Here is a 13,137-nt window from a genome sequence, read left to right as displayed (position 1 = left end):
GTGAAAGTTCCAGTTGCTCTGCCACCTTTTCAGTGCTTGGTATTGTCAGTTTTTCACCATTCTAGCAGGTGTGTAATGATACCTCCTTATGATTTTAATTTTCATTTTCCCTAGTGCCAAATGATGTTGAGCATCCTTTCATATCTATCTTCTTTAGTGAAACGTCTCTTCAGATCTTTTGCCCACTTTCTGAATTGGATTACTTGCTTTCTTTTTAATGATTTTTGAGTGTTCTTTATATATTCTAGATATAAGTCCAGTATCGGATACATACTTTCCAAACATTTTCTCCCATTTTGGTGAAGGGCCAAATCTCTTATGTTTTCTTCTAGAAATATCATATTTCTAGATTTTACACTTAGATTTGTACTCCACTTTGAGTTAATTTTCTTATATGGCGCAAGGTGTGGATTGAGACTTGTTTTGCATTGGGATAGTCAATCGTTCCAGTACCATTTGCTGAAAAGATTGTCCTTTTTCTATTCAATTGTCTTTGGACCTCTGCAGAAAATCAACTGACCATATATGTGAGTCTGTTTCTGGATTTTCGTTTGTGTTCCATCAATCTATATTGGGTTGGCCAAAAAGTTCGTTTGGGGTTTTCCATAACATCTTCCATAAGATGGTATGGAAAAACCCAAACGAACTTTTTGGCCAACACAATATGTGTCTGTCCTTTCACTAATACCAGACTCTCTTGATAAAGGAGAGAATCTTTGTCATCATCCACACTTCATTCATTTTCACTGCTGTACATACAGTACAGCCAATTTATTCACCTGTTCTCTATTGGTTCACATTTATGTTCTTTACAATTTTTTGCTATTACAAGTATTCTTGTACCAGTCTCCTTGTGTATATGTAGGGAGTCTGTAGGGTATATATCTAAGAGTGAAATTACCAAATTGTTACCCAAAGTTATTGTTCCAGCAGCATAAAAGATGAGGCTACTCTCCATCCCCATCTTCTCTTGCAAAGGTCAGACCTTTTATTGTGCACGTCCCTGATTTCTAGTAAGTGTGAGTATCTTTTTATATGTTGTGATTTACTCTTCTGAAAATTGCCTGTTTATATATTTTTGCCATTTTTCTCTTGGTTGCTAGTTTTATTTACCCTCATTTTTTAAGGTAATGTTCCTTAAATATTCCAAATGTATAGAAAGTGCTTAGGTTAGTGTCTGACACAAAGGAATAATTTTTTTTAATACATTTAGTTATTTATTTTTGGCTGCATTGGGTCTTCGTTGCTGCGCACAGGCTTTCTCTAGTTGCGGCGAGCAGGGGCTACTCTTCGTTGCGGTGCGTGGGCTTCTTATTGCGGTGGCTTCTCTTGTTGCAGAATACGGGCTCTAGGTGTGCGGGCTTAGTTGCTCCGCGGCATGGGGGATCTTCCTGGACCAGGGTTCGAACCTGCGTCCCCTGCATTGGCGGGCGGATTCTTAACCACTGCGCCACCAGGGAAGCCCAGGAAGAATTTTTTAAATGTGGGCTGTAAAAAAAAAAAAAAAAAATCCTAAGAGAATGGTAAAGGGAGATCTCAGGATGCCAGCTGTGCACAGGCCTAGGGATCAACCAGTTAGGATTAGAAAAGTTGGGAAGATTTCAGGAGCGATGCCTCCAAGAAAGTGAAGTTGATAAACCCAACTATTTGAACACATTAAGACGTTTTGACATAGGGAAAACTTCGAGGATAAATTTGTGCTAGGTACACGAAAAACTAAACCAACAACAAAGCATGATTATTAACTCCATGAAAAGAAAAAGCAATAATACTATTATAAGACATAGCTCAGCTGTAAAGAGTAAATAATGTAAATAATGCCTAGAACTAAAACATGAAGACAGCACCATAAGGATGAAGGTGAATACCAAAGAAACAGCTTTAAAAAGTTGAAAGCGGGCTTCCCTGGTGGCGCAGTGGTTGAGAATCTGCCTGCCAATGCAGGGGACACGGGTTCGAGCCCTGGTCTGGGAAGATCCCACATGCCGCGGAGCAGCTGGGCCCGTGAGCCACAATTACTGAGCCTGCGCATCTGGAGCCTGTGCTCCGCAACACGAGAGGCCACGATAGTGAGAGGCCCGCGCACCGCGATGAAGAGTGGCCCCCGCTTGCCGCAACTAGAGAAAGCCCTCGTACAGAAACGAAGACCCAACACAGCCAGAAATAAATAAATAAAGTTATAAAAAAAAAAAGTTGAAAGCATCTCGGAGAGCAGAAAATGAGGGGTGAGAGGAGTAAAGTCAAGGCTGATGATTTTTTCCTTCAGTCTGTTTGGCTCTTTAATCTATGTGCCTATAGATCTCTAATGATAATTCAAACTAAATTAATCTTTTTAAAGTAAATGGAATCCCACCACCTGATTAGTCAGGAACTAATGCACATCAGCCTTCTATTAAAGAAATCAATAGCAATTGTAAAGGCTACTCTCCTGGTGGCTTTTACAGAGATGGTATAAATTGTGGTTAATGCAGATGGGGAGAGATTTACTTCTTTCTTCCAATCATTTTCCTTCTAGTTAAATGTTAGCTTTTTTTTTTAATACTTTAAATCATAGGCCTCAGCTCTTTAAATACAAAATAATGACTCGATTGAAAGCAGTGTACTGTTTTCTGAACTTTGAGTAAATTCAGAGATTTGGTATCAGCACAATCTCAGGGCACACACCACTCTTTTAATCTGTGAACACAGAAGTGCATTTAACCTAGTAGTTAACAGAAGTACATCAAATTACATTGCTTGAAGGAGTGAATTTTTTATATAATTTCATCTTCCCTCTGAAAATGCTCTTGGTTACTTTGTCTGACGGTTTTTATACCCCCTCCTAACCTTGGCACTGTGTGTCTAAGCTGTCCCCACTCTATATGGGAACCGCACAGTAAATGCTGCGGCAGTGACTTCCCTTTAATCGTTAGTGAACTAATCCTGAAATATAATTTATACCTCTCTTCGAAATCCACCTGGATTATAAATGTAATGGAAATTTACTGAACCTCCATCCTCTCTACAGTTTTGAAACATTTAAAATGGATAGACAACGATTTGGCTAAGTTTGGAGGGAAATCTGGCCACGGTTTTCACTTCCTTAATTCAATCATGTATTCTGAGCTGATTTATTTTCAAATCCGGAAACATCAATTCTGATTATTTTTCAAGCCTTACCATTACTACCATCACTACCACCACCCTTAAAGTGCTTTATAGCCACAAATTGCCTTTTCTGATACATGAAAATATGTTTTAGCACGAGGAATAAAATTCTTGCTTTCTCCTTCCTGAAATAGACACAGCCATTATTGCATTTTCTCATCCTCTTTATGCCATGGAATTCACTTGCACATTGAAAAAAAAAAAAAGGAAAGAAAGAAAGCTGTAGAAAAAAAGATACTTAAAATAAGTTGGCTTACTTTGCTTTCTCAGGCAGTCTAAAAGCACTGGTGGCGGTAGCTCAGCCTAATACTACTACTTGTGAAAAAGAGAGTGTGTGTAAATGGCAGGCCAGATGCAACTGGCTAGCTAGGCAGCTCTAGTCATCCCAGCAGCTTCAGTAACTGGTCATTTTTGGCAAAGAACCAGGGTCTATAAGTAATTCAACCCACTTCAGTTAGGTGCTAGCCGCAGGAACTGTCAAAAATGATATATGGTGCAAAACTTTGTCCAAGACTGACCTTATATCCCAGGTAACGTTTCCAATGCAGGTGGTGCATGACTTACGATAAGCATGTTGGCTTTATACAAATGGCTATCTGAGGATGGCCAATTCAGCTGGGTGGTCGGGTTAGCATAGTAACTCTCTTTCCTTACTCTCTGCTGTCCGTGGACATCACTTTCCCTTCCTCCTGCCCCCTTTTGCCCTCTGGGACCACTCCTTGCCTAGCTCTGCAGCTCATACCTGGCCCCAGGGCTATGATTCCCACCCTAGAATCCTTTCGAAGTCCCTAAAGGCTCACAATGATTTAAAAAAAAAAAAAAGGAACTTTCCTCCTTATGCTGTGGGCTCCTCAGACAAGGCAGGAACCACACACATCTCTTTCCTGTGTATCCCCAATGCTTCGTATAGTGTCTGGTGCAAAGTAAGCTCAACCACGTTTGATGAATAAATAAGAGATATATTGAGGTTTTCAGATGGCCTACTCAAAAATCTTCAGCTGCAAACATGAAATTAAAATGCCAAGTTTCTTATTTTTTGTAAACTACATTGGATAAATTCAATGTGGACATTCCGGATATCTCATTCTAATCAGAAGTTGTAGTAAGAGGTAGACAACAGACAAAAATCTTTAAGAGTATGGGTTCTTTGTAGGGGAATTTTTTTTTTTAAAGAGACATTGGTGGCCAAGATTTTGTAAAATAAGGCATTTTTAAATTGTTGCCCTACGGTCAGCTCAGGTAGGATCTGTGTGGAGTGGTGGGCAGAGCAGAGATTTTAAGGCCAGAAGAAAGACCTGGTTTTGAAAGCCTTCTCTATCACTCTCCAGGCAAGTCTCATGATTATACCACCTCTGTAAGTCTCTACTTCCTCATCTCTCAAACAGGAATCCAAGGTCTTTGTTGTTGTCAGTGTTAAAAACACTATCTATAAAGACTAAGCAGTGTTCCTGATGCAGTGTTCCCGACACAATGGTGGCAGCTGGTGATGATGAGCCTGGTGGTGGTACTCAGGGCTTTGGGGAAAAAGTCAGTAAACGCCTGGAATTTGCTGGGAAACAACTCTGGAATGGGAGTTGAGGACTCTGGCCCCCATATCTCATCACCCTCTCCTTCCCCGCCTTTTCCTATTCTTCATGACCCAGAGTACTCGCCCCACTGCCCAATCCTCACCTCACCTTTTCTTGTCTTGAAGAGTCCTAAGAATTACAGCCACTGTGGGTGGAGCAACTACTAATCGGGTGCAAATAATGTTTGCGATGCTCAGATGCTGTCGTTATCCCCATTTTACAAATGATGAAGGCAGGTCTCAGAGAACTAACTTGGCCAGCGTAAAACATAGTTAGGAAATATCAGAGCCAGGATTTTCTACCAGGCCAGTCCAATTTCAAAGTAGGTGCTGATTCCACTGTGTTATACCGTCGTTGTTGTGATTTCCTGGGAAGGAAAAAGAGAATTCAAATGATGAAATAGTTTCAGATAAACTGTAAGTGCTAAAACATTGACCCATCTGGGGAAGCTATCAAAGAAAATGAAAGGAATTGAGGTAATTCTCTTGACAGTAAAGAATCACTAACATGCATCTATTTCACAGTCTCTGTATTTCCCTGACAAAAACATAATTCTGAGAGTCTAGCCTCAAGGCTGGAATTGGCCGGCCCAGGACCTTGTCACGTGGGACCCAGAGTTCTGCTCTACGCTAGTGATAACTTCATTCCACTTTTAGCAGCATCCATGCTTTCTTTAGGTCCTATTTTTGTATCATACAGTAATTTAACACTCGGCTCGTGTCTTGACTTGTTTGCAGATGTTATCCCTCCACAAACAGCTGGTTATATAGAAGTCACTGATCTCCAATCAAAGAGACTCCGATACATCCCTATTCCCAGGTAATCTGTTTTCACCTTTGTTCCTGGCCTGTGTGTCAGATTAAAAAAATGAGTGAATTCTTATCATGTACTCCGAATAAATGTGTGCCTTTTGCTTCCTTAAATAGCAAGCTCTTTTTTGCTTTTTTCAATTACAGTTGGTTTATATCTTGCTGTCCTGCATTACTTTTTTTTTTTTTTTGGCCATGCCGCACAGCATGCGGGATCTTAGTTCCCCGACCAGGGATCAAACCCATGCCCCCTGCAGTGGAAGCATGGAGTCTTAACCACTGGACTGCCAGGGAAGTCCCTGTTCTGCATTCTTTACTGCCGTTTTTATTTTCATTTTGGAAAAAAGTTCAAATGTTACCTAGGTATAAGTCTAACAGCCTTCAAGCCTTCATTTCTCCTTTTTGATCTGTCCTAATGATAAATGTTTTTGAAACAGCATTTTTTAGTACAGCAAAAATTTTCGTATTTATTAATTCCGTATATTAGTTTTCTGAGGTAAATGTATTCAAGATGTCAAAGGAATTTAAATAGCATTGGTTTAATATTGTTTTTAAATATGTAACTGAGCATCTACCATTGTGAAGGCTATACAGTAGCCAAAGGGTTCCAGAGATTTGGAATGGAACTCATTTCCACTGGCTGCTTTTATTACTGTTCAACAGTGGAAGCAAAGCATTCAAACTAACTAGACTAAGGGTATAAAAGAAGAAACAATGACACTCCATTTCTTCCTTGACAGACACATGTGTCCTCACTTGTAGCCCATCCCTTTCTGGATGCATCCGTGCCTGATCTCCCTTTCTCAACCTAAGTGTGTACCTGCTTTTGTACAGATTGATGTCACATCCCCTCCTAACATGTACTCCCTCACAGGCAACTGAGGCCTCACAACACATTGGTTAAAGGCTCACCCAAAATCCTGGGGAAAGGAGCCTGGAGAGGCTTCCAATGTCAGAGGAAGGCCAGCTACACCTGTCAGTCACCCACACGTCACCAGACCTCCTGTTGACCCACGCCTCCAACTCCCAGAAGAAAATCACTCAGCATGACAGTACAAAATAACTCAGAAACACAGTTTCATTTCTTAGGACCTTTTAGTCAGGTTCGAGAAATATGAAGAATAAAAGTATTATCCAAATAAATAGATTTACTTGTTCCAACATATATAAGAATGCCTTCTTGGAACATCTTAATGTGTCAGTTTAATGAAAAATAGCTTTTCGTCATTTGGGGAAATTTCTTATTCCATTGTATGTTCATTAAAACAAACTATTAGTTCAAGTAGCAAAAGAAAAGAACTTTTTTTTTTACATTTCTAAAACATGATGATTTTTTTCAATATTTCTCTTAATTTCTCCCTAATTGGCCCTAGCTTTTTATTTCAGTGCTTTTCTCTGTTAACTTTCTGTATGAACCATATGTTATACCTGCCATAGAAGTAACATCTGGAAGGGCAGCTATATATATACAGCCAGTGCCAGCCGATCACCATACTTCATTCATTTAGTGCTGTGCTGTCCAGTAGAAATAGAATGTCAGCCATATATGTAATTTTATGTTCTTAGTAGCCACATTAGAAAAGTAAAAAAAGAAACAGGTGAAATTACCTTTAATAGTGTTTCATTTAACCCATTCTGTTTAAAGTATTACTATTTTGAAATGTATTCAATATAAACATTTTAATAATACTTGACATTCCTTTTTTCTTCTGAGTCTTTGAAACCCAGTATGTATTTTACATTTACAGAACATCTCAATTTGGACTTGCCATATTTCAAATGCCACGTGGTTTAGAGTCTGTTCATTATCAGTATATCCTGAGTTTCTCTTGAGATTAACTATTGCCGTTTTTGGCATATATGTAATCCAAGGGAACAACCCATCTGGATTTCAGTTTTGTTGCTGGTTGCTTAAATTTAGTATTCTGCTAGATAGCAGGAATTTTCCATTTGATGGCTAACTTCAAATAATAGAAAACACAGTAAAACTATATGTGACTGCAGGGCCAAAATAAATACATCACTTTCACTCTCAGTAAAATGTGAGTATTATTCCTCAAATTTTTGTATTTTTTGCATTTGTAAAATGATACTACTTAGCTCTGACATTTGGGAGTATATAAATCTGGGCTTCACTCTACTATAATTCGATGTATTCCTTAAAGACTTTGTTATTATATATAAGGGGAATGTGCATTTTTTTTAAAAAGGTGAAGAGGAGAGTCTAGACCTGGTGTGCAAGTTGTAGTAAATATGTGATATCTTCAAGCACATTTTTGACATACTGAAGAAATTGCCCCTGTAAATTTAAAGTTTCATGGTGGAGAGTTAAATAAGCAACCAGTAGGTACTGTGCTCAATAGAATCATACATATTGAGCACTTGTGGCAGAATTTCAAGCATCATAGGTGGATAGATTTCATTACTCTTGAGTAGCCTTTTGCTTCGCCATCTGTACCTACTAATTCTTTTCCTAAGGCAAATATTTTTTGAGAGAGCACCATGAGATGAATCCTGTATTATATGAAATGTTACCTTCGTTGAGTCCTTCTAGTACTGTAAAGTAGTTCTGAAACACTTCTTCCATCCTACTGTTTTTGTTCTCTTCATATAAACATTTTCTAAGACTTCCATGTTCCACAATGGCTGGCTTTGTCACTCTGTGTTTAGTATCTACTAAGGCAGCCTGATAAAAAGGCTAAAGTCGCCTTGATTTATTCTTTAGTATATTATAAGAATTTACCCACTATGTAGTAGTTTCGTGGTTTTAACAAATCTACATTGATAGTGTATTATGTTTTTATTATCTATTAGATCATCCCTTTAGACCATTTATTTCATACAGAAAATATCAGATGTATTTAGAGAGCCAACACTGGTAATTAGAATTTATAATCTGTGTTTCTTTTGTATAGTGAAAGCTATACTGAGGTAAAGGAAGTGTGCAGTTGACTCTTATAGGCAAAAGTTGCATTCCTAGAAATGACTATTTCTGATATATCAGAAATAGGTATATGTATGAAATATATAATACAAGAAATATATAAATTCTTTATTATAAATCCATATAACTTTCTAAGTTAGAAAAGGCAAATATTAAATACAAATGCAATTAAAGCACATAAACAAGACATCAGTTTCAGCAGTGACCTTAGACCCCTAAGGAGTGTGTCCAGCACTGAGGGTAGGTGAGGTGTCGGCTGGTTTAGAGTTTCTTTCTTCCTGACAGTGAATGCTAATGTCATCCAGGATCTACAAATACAGGAATATGTAAATAACCAGTAAATAACTATGTAGTTTTTCCTTACATGTGGATCTGTTGGTATCTTATCTTTTAATTGTGCTTACTATTAGAATGTTTTTTTAAAGCATTACTTTTCTTACTGAAGTATAGTTAATTTACAATGTTGCATTAGTTTCAAGTGTAAGCACAGTGATTCACATATACATATATATATATTCTTTTTCAGATTCTTTTCCATTATAGGTTATTACAAGATATTGAGTATAGTTCCCTGTGCTGTACAGTAGGTCCTTGTTGTTTAACTATGAGAATTCTTTGTAGGAAGTTTAATGAACCTGAAATCAGGTTAAACTAACTTCATTACCTGGACTTCACTGGTTGAACACTGATTTCTTTTGCAGATCAGACTTTCTCTCACCATATACCACGTGGCTATCTACTATCTCGGACACAGATGCACTGCTGGCTGAGTGGGGCAAAGGTGGCGTTGTCACTGTTGATATGGGAGGTCACATCCGGCTTTGGGAAACTGGACTGGAACATCTGCAGCGGTCACTCATGGAATGGAGAAACATGATTGGGCAAGAAGGTGACAGACTTATGCAGGTACTACTTGAATTGACCTTACCTCTTAAGGGTACACATTCAGTTATAAATTCATTCATTTAGTTGCAAATGCCACAGTCGTGGAAACTCCCGGCCCAGTGACTCAAATGTAGTTTACTTAAATAGCTAAAATAATTTTGGGACTCGTAATAGAAAAAGACAGATCTATCCTTCCAGATAGTGAAAAAGTAAACATGTGCCTTTTTTGTCTGTCAGTGCTTAAATATATAGGTTCCTCACCTCACAACATGCAAATACAATCATCAACTTTTTTATTTTTTAACCTTAAGCATTAATCAGTTTCCAGCACCACCTTTGCATCTGTTCTCACTTCTGCCATTGTCGTCAGCATCTCCCCATCGCTACCAAGGAAACAGAAATACTGAGCATCTAAAACGCAGCGCATTATTGTAAGGCCAAAACGTTTAGACTAGAGAAGATAAGAAGAATTATGCATCCAATAGAGATGTGTTTTTACCAACCTCCTTATTTCCAGAGAATGGAAGTTTAGCAGTCATAATAAGTAGACCCAACCCTGCCCTAGAAAGAAATGTGGGAACAGGTCACCACAGAGGGAGGAAGTTCCACAGCTCCAGAAATGGCTCAGTCACCAACTAGTCTAGTTGCTGTCTGGAACTAATGTGAGCAGTGAGGAAGGCTGTGTACCCATAAATACTAAACCCTATTATAAAAGGATTTATTTTATTTGTAATTTATTTATTTTAACCTTCAGAGGAAAACTTCTTTGTTTACATTTCATTTCTATCCAGCAAAAAGAAAGGTAGGTTCCTGCCAAATGTGTTGCTCTGTAAAGAACCAGTTAACAAGATAAGAAATTTCTACAAACTACTCCATTGATATCTGATTAATAATTACTATTTTCTGTGGTTATTTTTGTGATATTCCTTAGAGGAGAAATATGTGTGTGTGTGTGTGTGTGTGTGTGTGTGTGTGTGTGTGTGTGTGTATTTGTAAATGAGTAATACATATTCTTAGATTATAGGAACATTTTGAAAATCGCAAACCAATATAGGCCAGCAGCCCCAAATCCTTTTGAAAGGGTATGAGTATATTAATTTAATTAAGCTAAAACAAATGTATTACTCTAAAATGAACATGTCATTAAGTGCAGTGGATCTATCCCAGTAACAGACTGAATGTTGGTCACTATCCATAACAGTAATTAGAAAATTAATTAACTATGGTTCTGCTTCTTTCATTATTCTGAAGATTAGTTTCTTCTCCCTTTGAATGAAGCTCCTCTTTTCATTACAGTAATTGATGCCTCATAGTAAATACTATTGTGTTTGAATTTCTTATATTTTATTTCAATTTCTCATGTGTTATAACAAGGTTATAACAATTAAGTTTATCTTTCACAACAGAACTTTTAAAAGGAGTGTCACTCGTGATTTTGATAACGGGTCTTCACTGGTACAAAAATTAACCCCTATTTGTGTTTTAACCATGTAACTCTCTTCTTCCCAGTGACTTTCCTGCCTCTGTTGTACATCTTTGTATCTCCAGCTCTTAGCATGATGATTGGTACACAGTAGACAAATATGCTTGTTTATACTCATATATACGAAATTGAAGCTTTTTGACAACAAATGGAATTCTTTTTTTTTTTTAACATCTTTATTGGAGTATAATTGCTTTACAGTGGTGTGTTAGTTTCTGCTTTATAACAAAGTGAATCAGTTATACATATACATATGTTCCCATATCTCTTCCCTCTTGCGTCTCCCTCCCTCCCACCCTCCCTATCCCACCCCTCTAGGTGGTCACAGAGCACCGAGCTGATCTCCCTGTGCTATGTGGCTGCTTCCCACTAGCTATCTATTTTACATTTGGTAGTGTATATATGTCCATGCCACTCTCTCATCCTGTCACATCTCACCCCTCCCCCTCCCCATATCCTCAAGTCCATTCTTTAGTAGGTCTGTGTCTTTATTCCCGTCTTGCCACTAGGTTCTTCATGGCCTTTTTTTTTTTTTTTTCCCCTTAGATTCCATATATATGTATTAGCATACTGTATTTGTTTTTCTCTTTCTGACTTACTTCACTCTGTATGACAGACTCTAACTCCATCCACCTCACTACAAATACCTCCATTTCGTTTCTTTTTATGGCTGAGTAATATTCCATTGTATATATGTGCCACATCCACATCTTCTTTATCCATTCATCCGATGATGGACACTTAGGTTGCTTCCATGTCCTGGCTATTGTAAATAGAGCTGCAATGAACATTTTGGTACATGACTCTTTTTGAATTATGGTTTTCTCAGGGTATATGCCCAGTAGTGGGATTGCTGGGTCGTATGGTAGTTCTATTTTTAGTTTTTTAAGGAACCTCCATACTGTTCTCCATAGTGGCTGTATCAATGGAATTCTTTTAACTGTCTCAGTTTATCAGTTGTAACTGAATAAGTATTGAATGAATATATATAGTTTCTAAGTTAGAAATGAACAGAAATATAGTATCTAACATCTCAAAAATAATCAAAATACTCCACTATATTATACAAGGCAGTATCTGATCCTTCTACAAACCAAACATTTTCTAGGAAATGTATAACTTTATGTCTCCAGTTCAAAGTGCAGCTATAATAGAAATAAGACTTATTCAGTAATAAAGTTACATAATTCAGAATTGAATGATAGTTCCATTTGTAAAATTAGAATGTTAGAATGTTATCTAACATTCTCCTTCCATCTCTGATGTTCCTTGATCCATTTTGTTGATATTGAAAATATACACTTACATACATACTCAAACTGAGAAACAAAGTATATGAGCATATATCTTTATGTCTAAACAGACAGAATTCATTGTCCAAATAATCTGCCGTTGTTGTAATTTTTGGTCACATCTCTCCTGTTCCTTCTCACTGCTTGGTAAATAATGAGACAGCATACTTAATTGCTTTTATTTAGACCAGCTTATGTTACTATTTACAAGTAGTTTGTACAACCAAATCTAAATCTGAATCATTCCAGGAGCAATGGTAATAACAAGCAAAAATGTGTCTTTTACAGCTGCCTTCCTAATCAGTCCCTCAACCCACTCCTCATTTATGGACCCTTTATTCAACATTGGTCTGCTCCTGATTTGGGCTCTTGGAAAATACCTTCCATAGAAGTACTGAGAAAAGAGAATATGTTCTCAGGACCATACTTATCTCTTGCTGACTGCCAGCAGCTTCCCTGTCAATGGCAGAGTAACCTGATCTCCATCTAGTGGCCAAATGGCCTTACTTTACATCATAGAAATTAAAAGGCCTGGTTTACACTCCAGTAGTTTGAGGCAGCCTCAGACCTGCTGTTAGGGGAGGTTTATACAAGCCTCTTCAGCGGTTCTTATTGGTCATGAGATGCTCCTTTAGGTCAACAGTGAAGGCCAGGCAGAAAATCTGCCATGCCATTCACCACTTATTGGCCCCCATCTTTCCCTGATTCCTTTGCCTGGTGTCAAAAGAACTGTTTATCTTTAGATAAACTCTGTCAGTTACATGTTTTATCCCTATCCTTTATGACTTTGCTACATATCAGCCTTCTTGAGGTATTAGCTTTGAAGCCATTGTTGCTTTGAATTTTTGTTTCTGTTTAATGCATTCATTGATAGTTTTCTTTAATGAGTACAGCTTGCAAGAGAGTATATTTTGAGCTTCATATAAAATCTGTTCATTAATTTTACATGCTTTGATAGGAACATGTGTTTTTCTTATAGTAAACAACTATAACAACAAACTCAAAGTAT

At 37.7% G+C, this 13,137-nt stretch overlaps 1 protein-coding gene across 4 annotated transcripts in view; it reads left to right on the top strand.

Annotated features, from left to right (window-relative positions):
* Positions 1-13,137, top strand: part of VWA8 (von Willebrand factor A domain containing 8) — a 356,490-nt gene that overhangs the window by 246,620 nt on the left and 96,733 nt on the right. For all 4 annotated transcript variants that reach the window (XM_082435350.1, XM_082435351.1, XM_082435349.1 and 1 more), the window contains 2 exons: positions 5,453-5,534; positions 9,170-9,374. In XM_082435350.1, the coding sequence (XP_082291476.1) occupies positions 5,453-5,534; positions 9,170-9,374 (287 nt within the window). The remainder of the gene's footprint in view (positions 1-5,452; positions 5,535-9,169; positions 9,375-13,137) is intronic.

Source organism: Balaenoptera physalus (assembly GCF_965194825.1).
Source record: "Balaenoptera physalus genome assembly, chromosome: 18".
Taxonomy (NCBI): domain Eukaryota; kingdom Metazoa; phylum Chordata; class Mammalia; order Artiodactyla; family Balaenopteridae; genus Balaenoptera; species Balaenoptera physalus.
This window is presented reverse-complemented; position numbering and strand designations above follow the sequence as displayed.